General features: G+C 46.0%; 1 protein-coding gene across 9 annotated transcripts in view; it reads left to right on the forward strand.

Annotated features, from left to right (window-relative positions):
- The window catches only part of PCBP3 (poly(rC) binding protein 3), an 89800-nt gene that overhangs the window by 66231 nt on the left and 11111 nt on the right, over positions 1-12458 (forward strand). For all 9 annotated transcript variants that reach the window (XM_070732291.1, XM_070732292.1, XM_070732293.1 and 6 more), the window contains one exon: positions 9371-9423. In XM_070732291.1, coding sequence (XP_070588392.1) covers positions 9371-9423 — 53 coding nt within the window. The remainder of the gene's footprint in view (positions 1-9370; positions 9424-12458) is intronic.

Genomic DNA, 12458 nt, shown 5'->3' on the forward strand with positions numbered 1-12458 from the left:
GGTATCACTATTATATAAAATTATATAAAAGTCTTACAAATGAAAGAAATTAATATTATTGTGCTGTTATAATAACAAATTTACCACAGCATAGTATGTGATGCCCCATTCTCTTTCAATCTGACAATTCACATAAGTTCTCCTGGAACTAGGAATGTCTCTGAAAATAAATTCAGACATCAATAAATAAATTTAAAATAAATTCAGACCCTCACATTACCAGATCAGGCCCCAAGACCCATAAAATTCTTATATTTGCATCTACAATCCTATACAGCTGTATATTTTTATTGGCTTTGTTAAAAATTTTACAAATTAAATCTGTAAGTGGATGGGTGCAGACTTCAATATTACTAATCTTCCTTTCTAAGTTTCAGCAGTCTGAACTGGTGTTTGGTTGATTGTTTAGTGACTCTCTTCTCTCATATTCCTCCTTATTACTTCCCAGGTACTGGAAAGCAGACTATAGCTTCTCTCCCATTCCTTTCTTTTGGTTTTTGGTTAGTACTGTGTATTATACTGAAAATTTTCAGCATATAGCATGGAGTAATTTGCCTTCAAACAATTCAGAAAGAGGCTCAAAACCAGATTCGATTACTGGGCAGTATTAAAAAAAAAATTCAGATTGATTCCAGCACAGTTCCGTGGAAGTAAATCCTATTAGTCTTAATGGAACATACTTTCTGTTCTTTCTCTGAGACACAGTCTTCAAACTATCATTGTCAACACTTATAAATATTTAGTATGAATATCTATGGAGGTTATGAAGTTGAAATTATACCAAGTCCTCCCTAGCAACTCTTCATTATCTGATCTGGAAAGTTTCGTAACTACAGAATATTGTGTAGACTATATATCTTACACATCCTCTGTTTTGTAATAAGGTACAAATCATAAGATTTTCACATATTGTATTTGTGTATGTTATGAATTATTCATAACAAAGAGCTTGTTCACTTAGATTTTTTAAAATTACTGCATGTACCTACGCCCTGGAAATCTTGTTATTAATTCATATGTAGATTTTATGTAGATTTGCATCCTCAATCAATACACATGGCTAAGATAGCATGCAAAGTTCTAACAAGGAGCAATTTAGGCACTGGAAGTTCACTATATAAATACAGATTTTTTTTAAAAAAAATGATAACTTGCATTGGGTGATTAAGAATGTATTTTCATTCCTTGTCTTGGAGTTGTATTGATTTCAGAAAGAAAGAAAGAAATATTGTGCATACTGTTCCATTAAAGGTTCCGCAACAGACTGCACAATTTTGCAGGAGAGGTGGAGTAACGACACGGACACAAGAGCTGGATTTAAAACTGGGTCATTTTTATTGAAATAAATGTGCATAATTTATTTTAAATAAATTAGCATAATTAGCATAATTAACTATAACCCTAACAAGGACCTGCAGGGTCAAACAATTGCTTCCGGGGCGGAAAATGACGTATAATAAACTTCCGGGGCAACTTATGGGCGTAGCTCCATGCTAATCCAGGTGAGGGACCACTCCCTCACCTGAGACCTTGCCATGCACTTGCATGTGGGAGGTCCCGCCGGCTAACCCCTACAAGGGGAATTTAATGGGCGGGACCGAAAGACAGGTTCCCCCCAACTGCTCAGGTCGCCAAAACCACAAGCCTTTGGAGAGAACCTGTCAATCATCCCCAAAGATGCCCAACGGAGAACAGGCAGTTGCTAAACCACCACCCAGTTTTCCGCCCCTAACCTGCCACGGAGTGGGGGTCAGATCTCTATCTTGGCCCCCCGACTCCCCCCTCTAACTGCACCAGCTCGTGCAGTGACCGCTGCAGGTCCTGTAAGAAGATGGTGTTCCCTTGTTCTGACAGGTGAATGCTGTCAGCCTGGTAAAGCCATGGCTGATCTATGGTGATGCGGGGATGGGCCACTACAACTCCACCTAACTCTCTGACTACCGTACCCAGGGCCTTATTCACTTTCCTTCTACTCGGTGAATGGCCCTAAGGGAAATGGCGTCCCTCCAAGTGATCCTTGGGAGGATCTCAGACCAAACCACTTGCGTGGTGGGCCACACAGTGCAAAGCCACCACAGGTCTTCGCGAGCCTGGCAGATCAAAGGTAGACCTCCAAGCATACATAGGTCCTTGCCACCGAGGTGCAAGACCAACCACCTGGGCGCAGCAATGGGATGCCGCCCTCCCAATACCACCTGGGTGCAGCAATGAGATGCTGCCCTCCCAGCACCACCTGGGCACAGCAATGGGATGCCGCCCTCCCAGCAATAGCGGTAGAAAAACCCTTCCCACCGAACGCCTCTTCTCCCCAGCCAGACAACGTTGCCCATCAGCCCAATGACAGTTGGGTCCCCCCGGCGGTTCTTGCTGCTGAGCGGCCAGCCCCAAAATATCATGCTGTGACCGCAAAGCAACGCCGACGGTCTCGTACTTGCGGGGCTAACTAGAAGAGAGCCAAGAGAGGTAACCTAGCCTAAGACCTTACCCCGGACCCTCAGCCGGCCGTTCGTACCCTAAATAGGCTGCTGACCGCCAGCGACCGATTTCCCGAATCCTCCGTATCGAGAAACCCCTAATTGCTGCACTAGTGGCAGCGCCGATACGGAACGAGTGTGTTCCATAGCAGGCGGGATCAATGCCTAGCCTGACAGACCCCTGGACACTAGAACCCAGAATAGATAGTGGGTCAGAGGGGTACCATCCTAATGCTTAAAAAGGTACCTCTGCCCTGGTCCCCTCATCACTATGTAACTCTGAACTCTAAATCAGTGAACTGGAAGGCATGGAGCGACCTGTCAGCCTGCAAGGAGGCCATAGCCTCGCTGACCCGCAGGGCCCCAAAAAACATGACACAAGTCGCTGCCCTAAAGAGACGGGCCTCATACAGAGAGGCACACAGACTGTCCAAAGCTTGATTAATAAGCGACAGCTGCTGCACCGTCAGAGCATGGCGACTATCTAAATGGGACCCCTGTCGCTCCCTCACCCAGCCTTCCAGCATCTTCCGAATGCGGAAGTCACCAGAAAGGTCCATAAACCCACCTACCTTGGACAGAAAGGCGAGACTGGCTAACTTGGACCTAATTGTCCTAACTGAAAGGCCAAGCTGCCTAAGCTGGACTCAAAATTCCATCAGGTGTTCAACTGGGGCAGGCCAAATATGGGTGTAACCCCTATCCTGCCTGAAATCCCCAGAACTCCTCACCTGCCTGCTGATAAGCTCTCAGGGTGCTTGGTGCCACTGAGAGGGCCATGGCCCTGCAGGCTTCTGCTCTCCACTGCTCGGGAGCCCACCCAGGCTCCAAAGGTGGTCGGGAAAAGTCTCTGGTGGCGCGCGGGCCCATGGAGCAGGGTCCGAAACCTGGACAACTGACCATGGGACAAGGCATCAGCAATCCCGTTGTCTAACCCGGGGACGTGTCGAGCCAAAAATAAGGCGTTTAGGGACAAAGACCTGTGCACAAAATGGCGGACAAGCCGCATGACCCTGTTGCTCTTAGAGGACAGGGCATTCACAACATGGACTACAGCCAGGTTATCACACCAGAAGTGCACGGTTTTGTCCCTAAACTGCTCCCCCCAAAGCTCTAAGGCCACTACCAAGGGAAAGAGCTCTAAAAAGGTCAACTCCTTGACCAGGGGAGAGGCCCTCCATTCCAGACAAGCGGAATGACACCACTGGTCTCCTAATATAACCCCGAACCCTCGGGTCCCCGCAGCATCCGAGCACAACTGCAACTCAGCTTCCAAAAGAAGCTCGTGCCTCCAAAATGACAACCCATTAAAATGATCTAAAAATTCCCGCCATACACATAGGTCATCCCTGACCCCAGTGCATAGGCGGGTACGATGATAGGGCAAACGCAGCCCCTTCATCGCGTTGTACAACCTCCGGGAAAAAGCCCGACTGGGAACAATGATCCAGCAGGCAAAATTAAGAAGCCCCGCTAATTCTTGCAGCTGTCGAAGGGTGACCTTCCAACAACCCAACAATAAATCAAGCTTGCCCCGTATCTTAACCTATTTATCTAGGGGCAATCTAGAAGATTGCTCCTCTGAGTCCAATTCAATACCCAGAAAGGTAATCTTGGTAGCAGGGCCCTCGGTCTTCTCAGGGGCACCCCCAATTGAGCGCAAAGGGCTTCGAAGTCCTGCATTAGAGCAAAGCATTGCTCTGAACGCGCAGGCCCCGCAAACAAGAAATCATCGAGGTAGTGAACGACCGAACCCAGACCGCTGCGCCTCCGGAGCACCCACTCCAAGAAGGTGCTAAAGCTCTCAAAAAGAGAGCACGAGACAGAGCATCCCATTGGCAATGCTCTGTCAACATAAAAGCCACCTTCGAAGTGGAAGCCCAAGAGCTCGAAGTTGTCTGGGTGTATGGGGAGGAGCCGGAATGCCGACTTAATGTCACATTTTCCCATAAGGGCTCCAACCCCACACTTCCTAACCATGGCCACGGCCGCATCAAAAGATGCATACCAGACTGAACAAAGTTCATCAGGAATGAAATCATTCACTGATTCCCCTTTTGGAAAAGACAGGTGGTGAATTAACCTAAATTCACCACTCGCCTTTTTGGGGACCATACCTAAAGGGGACACCCTTAGAGTTGGGGAGGGCGGCTCTGGGAAAGGCCCCAGAACCCTGCCCTCGGCCACCTCCTTTTGTATTTTTGCACTAACAATGTCTTCATGTCCCACAAACGACTTGAGGTTGTCGGACATGAAAGCTTTCCGTATCTCCACATAAGGGATCCTAAATCCCTCACAGAAGCCCTGCAGGAGAGCAGCCGCTCTCGAGCGAGGGTAATAATTCGTTAGCCAATCCCTGAGCACTGGAAGCTTAATTGGGCTGGGCCCCTTTTCCCCCAGCGGGCGGGGGTTGTTTAGCCTGACCCCCTCACTTCCTATCCTTCCCCTTTTTTGGCCTGGGACACACTGAAGCGGCATGGGTACCCCCACAGTTCCCACAAGCATGCCTGAACTTGCAAAAGGGGTGAAAACAAGCCCCCTTTGCAGAGAATTCATGACATGGGGGAGGGGCAGCCTTTGCTGCACCCCCCCGTGGCGGCCTTAGCTGGGGTGGAACCTGGACACTCCTCTTCCATAAAGCGCCCACTATCTGTGCGATCACAACCCTCTTTCCCAGACATGTAGGTTGCTGCAAACCACAAGTCGGGAAGGACCATGTCCCAGGGGAGAGTGGGATCGAATGCCACCCGCATCCTGAAAGCCTTGTCATAGTGACGCCAAATTGTGCCCTTGTACTCGAAATGAGCACGGGCTATCAGATCAATATATTTAAGCATCGATGCAGCCCTAGCAGGCTGCCTCTGATTCACTATGGTGGGGTAAGTCAGATAAGCATACAGCCAAGAGCTGAAGCACTTACTGACTTTCGTCTTTTTAGGCTTCTCTACCTGTGCCTCCCCATCCTTATCTTTTTTGGGGACCTCCCTATTAAGGAGGGAGAAAAGATCGACATATTCCCCTTTCCAAATGGTTTCCCTGACTGAGGGATGTAAGTGAAACCCTAGAGGTGTGGCTGGCAGCCCCCAGGGGATGGCCCCCGCCCTAATACTAGCTAGAGGGTCCCAAGCTGTGGTGACCTCCACCCCTGACACCCCTGACCCCGATGGAAAAGCCGTCATAGGGGCCTGAGCAAGCACAGCTGGAGCTGGCGGGGTCCAAACCTGGCTACAGGTGCCCGCAGGTGTACCTAGAAAGTTGACCCCACTCCCGAAACCCGGTGGAACAATGGCCTGTCTGGGCAGAGGGAGGAGCGGTGAGCATGTTAGGTGTGGTGCGATCTCACCTGCCCCAAAAGGGGTAGAAGCCATCCATGGGAGCCCTGTTCCGACGGGGCCCGGCAACGCCGCCATCTGCTCGGGCTGGGCCATCTGCCCGGGCTGGGCCATTGAGTCATCCGGAGCTCTGCTGAGGGCCGCCGGCACTGATGGGGAGGCACCCCCTGGGCCGGACCCAGACCGCCAACGTTCAAGGTCGTCCAGTCTTTCAATGACCCTGGCCCAGGAAAGAGAGGACATGTTATCATCAGCAACCGGGGGCCCAGACCTCCTACCCCCTCCGGGGCTCCACCCTGGGATTCTCCCTTGCTGGCACGAGCCCAGGCCGAGGGCCTAACTGCCCTTCTCGGCCTTGTCACGGGCTCAGCCGGTGGAGCTGAGGCCTTTTGCCCCTTAGGGGCCATTAGAATGTTTTATTATTATTATTATTATTATTATTATTATTATTATTATTATTATTATTATTATTTTAAAACTGAAACCTGATGGCCTAAAGCCCAAAAGGCTTAACCAAAATTGAGGCCTACTGGGCCGCACCCTCCTGTCCCCAGGGGACCGCTGGATGAACACCCCCCCCCCAAGGGAAAGAACAGCCAGGGAACAATTCACTCCTCGGTCCCGAGGAGAAAATCAGCGCCCAAAGCTCAAGGACCCAAGGAACCCGGGCCTATTGGGCACCTCCCCAGCGCTGCAACTACCCCCCTGGGACCACCCAAAACTGCCCCCACTGAGGGGAAGTAGGGGAAAACGCCCTCCTTGGTCCCGAGGAGGACTTAAAAAGGCTTCCCGCCCGACCCAAACCACTTAAAGCCTCCAATGAGGCCTTCCCGAAATGGCCGCCAGCCACGAGGCCACCTAAAATGGCCGCCGCGATGAGCAAACACCCGGCCGAGTGTCTGCAGAGATGGAGTCTGGGCAAAAAGGCCGACTCTGAGCCTGCCAGCCCTTTTATAGGGCCGGCAGGCCCCGCCCGGACGTGTCACTGATCAGACCACTCTGGTCTGATCATTTGGCCGAGATCTCGCGAAGCCTCGCGAGATCTCGGCCGATTCCAAAATGGCGGCTGCCACCGGTCTCTGTGTCCCCCGGGCCTCCTGCAAAATGCGCTGGGCGATGAAGACCACCGGCGGTATTTTATGCACTGTCATAACAAAGCTTTTAGAATAGTGTTCATTCTTATACTTGGACAAACTACAGTGATCCCCCGGTTATTGCGTCCCCAACCATTGCGAACAGGGTAATTTGCGATTTTTGAACCCGAAAGTCAAAATACCATCTACGCATGCGTGCCCTTTTTTTCTATGGGCACGCATGCGTAGTTGGGGCCCGGCAGATCAGCTGCTGGGCGGCTTCCCTGGGTCTTCCCCCTCTTGCTGGCGGGAGGGCGAGCAGCGGGCATCAGCAAGGAGTTTCCCCACCGCCCACGCAAACTCCTCGCTGCCGCCCGCCCTTCGCCCGCCCACGCCGTTCATTCTCGCCGCTTTCGAGCTGAGTCCTGAAGCGAATTCGCTCCAGGACTCAGCTCGAAAGCGCCGAGAGCCAGCGGGGACAAGCCGTTCGCTGGCGCTGGCTCTCGGCGCTTTCGAGCTGAGTCCTGAAGCGAATTCGCTCCAGGACTCAGCTCGAAAGCGCCGAGAGCCAGCGGGGACAAGCCGTTCGCTGGCGCTGGCTCTCGGCGCTTTTGAGCTGAGTCCTGAAGCGAATTCGCTCCAGGACTCAGCTCGAAAGCGCCGAGAGCCAGCGGGGACAAGCCTTTCTCTGGCGCTGGCTCTCGGCGCTTTTGAGCTGAGTCCTGAAGCGAATTCGCTCCAGGACTCAGCTCGAAAGCGCCGAGAGCCAGCGGGGACAAGCTGTTCGCTGGCGCTGGCTCTCAGCGCTTTCGAGCTGAGTCCTGAAGCGAATTCGCTCCAGGACTCAGCTCGAAAGCGCCGAGAGCCAGCGGGGACAAGCCGTTCGCTGGCGCTGGCTCTCGGCGCTTTCGAGCTGAGTCCTGAAGCGAATTCGCTCCAGGACTCAGCTCGAAAGCGCCGAGAGCCAGCGCCAGCGAACGGCTTGTCCGCCGCCTGCCTGCCCGCTAGCGAGGAGCCGAAGATTGGGGGCGGCGCGGCTGTTTTAAAATGTCGCCGCCGGCATGGGGGGCTTGCCAGCACCCCCCGGCCCCCCAACCCGGGTTTGGGGGGCTGCTAGGAAGCCCCCCATGCCGGCGGCGACGTTTTAAAACAGCCGCGCCGCCCCCAATCTTCGGCTCCTCGCTAGCGCTGCGGGAGTAAAAACACCATCTGCACATGCGCAGATGGTGCTTTTACTTCCACAGCGCTACTTCGCGAAAACCCGCTCGTTGCGGGGGGTCCTGGAACGGAACCCTCGCAACGAGCGGGGGATCACTGTATTGGTCTTCTGGGGCTCTTATTAAAAAGCACAATTCCTAGGTGGATGGGCGCTTTTTATTAGATATTAGACAGTGAATTCTAGTCCCACTGTAGGCATGCACACTTGGCTAGGTGATTTTATTAGTTATAAAGTAATAAAGGTGGGATTTTGGGGGGGGGATCATAAATAAATATTACTTGTTTTTTGAGCATTTATCTATTTAGGCTACATTAACAAGTGATTAGGTAGGTCATTGCTTTCCATTCTGAAACATTTATTTTGCAACACGGTCCTGCCAGAACTATGTAGAATCATAAAGAATTAACTATAGCAGTACACTTCCAGTATTACTGTACATTGTAAAAAACACAGTTTTAGAAAACAGATTATGATGTCTGCAATTTATTGGCTGAAGTTGACATTTATGTTTGGATTTCTGTAATTTCAACACAAAGAATATGTTTTCTAAACATGTCAAAACATTCATTTTATTATGGTTTTACTGCCTATAATAATTTGTTTTTGTACTTTGCAAAAAATATATAAATAATCCTTGCTATTAACTCTCAAAAAATTAATTCTTAAGAAATTAAATTTCCCTAATGGCAAAATATGTCTGTCATTCATGCTATATAATTCAAAGTAATTTTGCTATAAAACCATTTTCACCAAAACTGGGTTTAAAATGCAGTATCCTTTTCCTTGCAAATGGCATCCATACATAACCAGCAGTGTAGAGGATATTAATTCATCCGGGGGGGGGGGGAGTAAAATAACCACTGTGTCATAGCTTGCCTTCTAAATAGCCACAAGTACTCCCTAATATTTCTAAGCAGCTGTATGTTTTATTTCATCAATCAATAGTGACATTTAGAACACTGAAAACTGAAAATGCAGTACAGGCCAGATTGTTTATTCCAGAAGGGGAAAAAATGAGGTGAGGATATCAGTATTCAAAGAACACAATATTACTGCATTAGAATCTATTGAATTGTCATCTAGTGAAATATTACAGCAACTGTTTTCAGAGCTCCATTTTTTATCTGTTATTTATTGAAACCTTCAACCTTCCTTATACTTTGGCTCTTGTGCAGTCTGGAAATTCACAAGATTTACTATTTTGGTGAAATGCCATCAAAAGTGAAATACTTTCTCCTTAAGCAATGACCATTTTCTTTTACATATGCTCAGGTTTGGATGCCAATCCCCCGGCCAGTACTCATGAACTCACCATTCCCAATGATGTGAGTATCGCATCTCGTGTTCTGCTTATCATTTAATAAATGTATGTAGTCAACAATGACTTTCCATTGTGACATGTTGTCAAAAAAGCCCCTTCATTGACTTTAGGCATGCAATTTCATTTTGTGGGTACATAAAGCTATTAAACTGAGAAATAAAACAACGATTTGGGGAGGACTGCTTTTGCTAATTTTCTTGGTGCTTGGAAAATTTGCTTGGTTAGCATTTCTGATAAACAACAGCATTTTTTGCTTGAATCAAGAACTCCGGTTGGAAAAATCTACCTGCCCCTTTCAGCTGGGCATCTGCAGCCTACCCATGTTACTATATGAGAAGGGAATTGTTTTCCTCACCCATCCCGATCCTGATAAGTCTCATTATGGCCCTTCTTTTGTGATGGAAGAATATGTTATAAGTCTAGTACTGTACTCTTATATTAGAATAGTTCATTTTCATTGGAATGGTGTTCATGTAAATGTCATAGTCCCACATTTCAGACACAAAGTAACCCAAATCATGTTTAAAAAAGCAATCAAATATATTGTACTTCTTTTGGAATTACTAGTGAAGAAATTGTATTCTTAATAAATTTTTTAAAAGTTCAAATTATTATTTTTTGTTTTTTTATTTTTCATATCTCTGAACTGCTCATTTATCTCAAGTAGAGAGTCTAGACAGTATACAACAAAGTATTCAAATATAAAAACAATATATTAAGTTGAAAAATTTAGAGAGAGAGAAGGATGATAAAACTTTTAAAAAATTAATTCAAAGATAGAAGAAGGGTTCTCAGGACAGCCAGCCCCATAGCTACTCATTCCTCTGGACTCCCCATGCAAGACTGGGAGCCGCCCCGAGTCTACGGAGAGGGGCGGCATACAAATCAAATCAAATCAAATCAAATCAAATCAAATCAAATCAAATCAAATCAAATCAATCAATAAATAAACAAACAAACAAAAAAAAAACAAACAAACAAATAAATAAATAAGACTGCAGAGCCGTATTTTAACTTCCTTTCAGAAAGCCATGAAAGTGGGGGAAGAATATTCCATTGGCTGGAGGGCAAGAGAAAAAAGGCTCTCTTCAGGGATCCCACCAGTTGGATTTCTGTTGCAGACTGGGTCTGCAACATATCTTCCCTGTCTGACTGGGTGGGACAAGCCGATGTTTTTATATGATAGAAATGAAAATAAAAAGTCTCAATTCTGAGGTATAATTTTTATTGTTTTAGAATAAATGGCTATTTTCTATTTCTATGTAAAATTATTGCAAAAAATATTCTATTAATTAATGATAAATCCAATAGGTACAGGTGAAACTCAAAAAATTAGAATATTGTGCAAAAGTTCATTTATTTCAGTAATGCAACTTAAAAGGTGGAACTTAATATGCGAGAAAAACTCATTACATGCAAGGCAAGATAGTTCAAGCCATGATTTGTCAGCATTGTGATGATTATGGCATACAGCTTATGAAAACACCAAATCCCCCATCTCAGAAAATTAGAATATTATATATGATCAATTTAAAAAATGATTGTACATAGAACAATATCCCTCACCATGTAAAAGCACTGATAGCACTTGCACTTAGTACTTAGACTTCTATATAACTTCAGATTGCTTTACAGCACTCTCTAAGCAATTTACAGAATCAGCATATTGCCCTTGACAATCTGGGTCTATATTTTACCAATCTTGGAAGGATGGAAGGCTGAGTCAACTTTGAGACCTGCCAGGATCAAACTCAAGACAGTGAGCAAAGTCAGCCTGCAATACTGTATTCTAACCACTGCGCCACCACAGCTCTTAATGATAATGATAATGATAATTCAATTCAATTTATTAGATTTGTATGCTGCCCCTCTCCGAAGACTCGGGGCGGCTCACAACATGAAGTTAATGAAGGGTTAGAGATAATTCCACAAAATGCATATAAAATTAACTTCCAGAATAGACCTAATTAAAAATATTATTGATTGTGGCTTGAAATAGGTGTCTTACAAACCTATAGAATAACAGATTTCAATGCCATAGTGCCAGTGTGATTCTACTCAGATGAAGTCTGGAATAAATAGATTATTGCATTCACAACAGTCTCCCTATCTTAGAGTTTCAGTTGCAGTTATAATTCTAACACACAAATATACTAGATCATGACATCTATTCAAAAGAAGAATGTCAGAAGGTTCATTCAATATACCCCATTATCAATTTTATTTAAACCAAATTAGAGTAGAAAGACGGAATATACAAACATAACTTTTTTGGAAAGCAAAGAACCTCCATCTATGACTAAATCCAAATGTGATGTTCTAAATCCAAATACAATTTTCTTATAATAGTTTGGGTTTCCTAGCTACTGCTTTACAACCATAAGCTTCCATGGCACCTGTCAATCCAGAAGATTTAATTGATACTGAATTCCTTCATGTAAAAAATTGCACATACTAAGACACTGATGAGCAAACATGTTCATCAAATACAGCTTGTTTCTGTTCTTAACTTAATTAGAAATTCTAAATATTCACTGAAATTGCAGAAGTACAAATATAGATTTTTCTTCACATGTTCTATACTACACAACTCAAGAAAATCTACAATTTAGATACAATTTTCTTTTTCTTAAAATCCACTTGTTAGGATTGTCTGTCTCCTTGCCCCCCCCCCCTCTCTTTCTGTCTCCTGTATCTATCTACAGATAGTCCTCAACTTACAACTTCCACAGCTGAGCCTGGAATTTTGATCATAAGTCATTATGATCATAAGTTGAGTGACCATGTAACTGGACTTGATTTTATTACAGTTTTTATATTTGTCATTAAGCAAGTCATTAATAAATCAAATGATCCTAAATCTGAACCCAGCTTATTCAATAAGCAGCTTTTTGCTTTATCCAGTAGGCATTTTTGCCCTTCTTTTGACCAGAAAATGGCAAAAAAAAAATCCCTTTGCAAAACACAATGACAGGATCATAAATGTGAGCTAGTTATCAAGAAGTCAAAATGCAATCAAATATCCATGTGATGGTGAAG

The sequence above is a fragment of the Erythrolamprus reginae genome, chromosome 1 (genome assembly GCF_031021105.1).
Source record: "Erythrolamprus reginae isolate rEryReg1 chromosome 1, rEryReg1.hap1, whole genome shotgun sequence".
NCBI classification, from domain to species: Eukaryota; Metazoa; Chordata; class Lepidosauria; order Squamata; family Dipsadidae; genus Erythrolamprus; species Erythrolamprus reginae.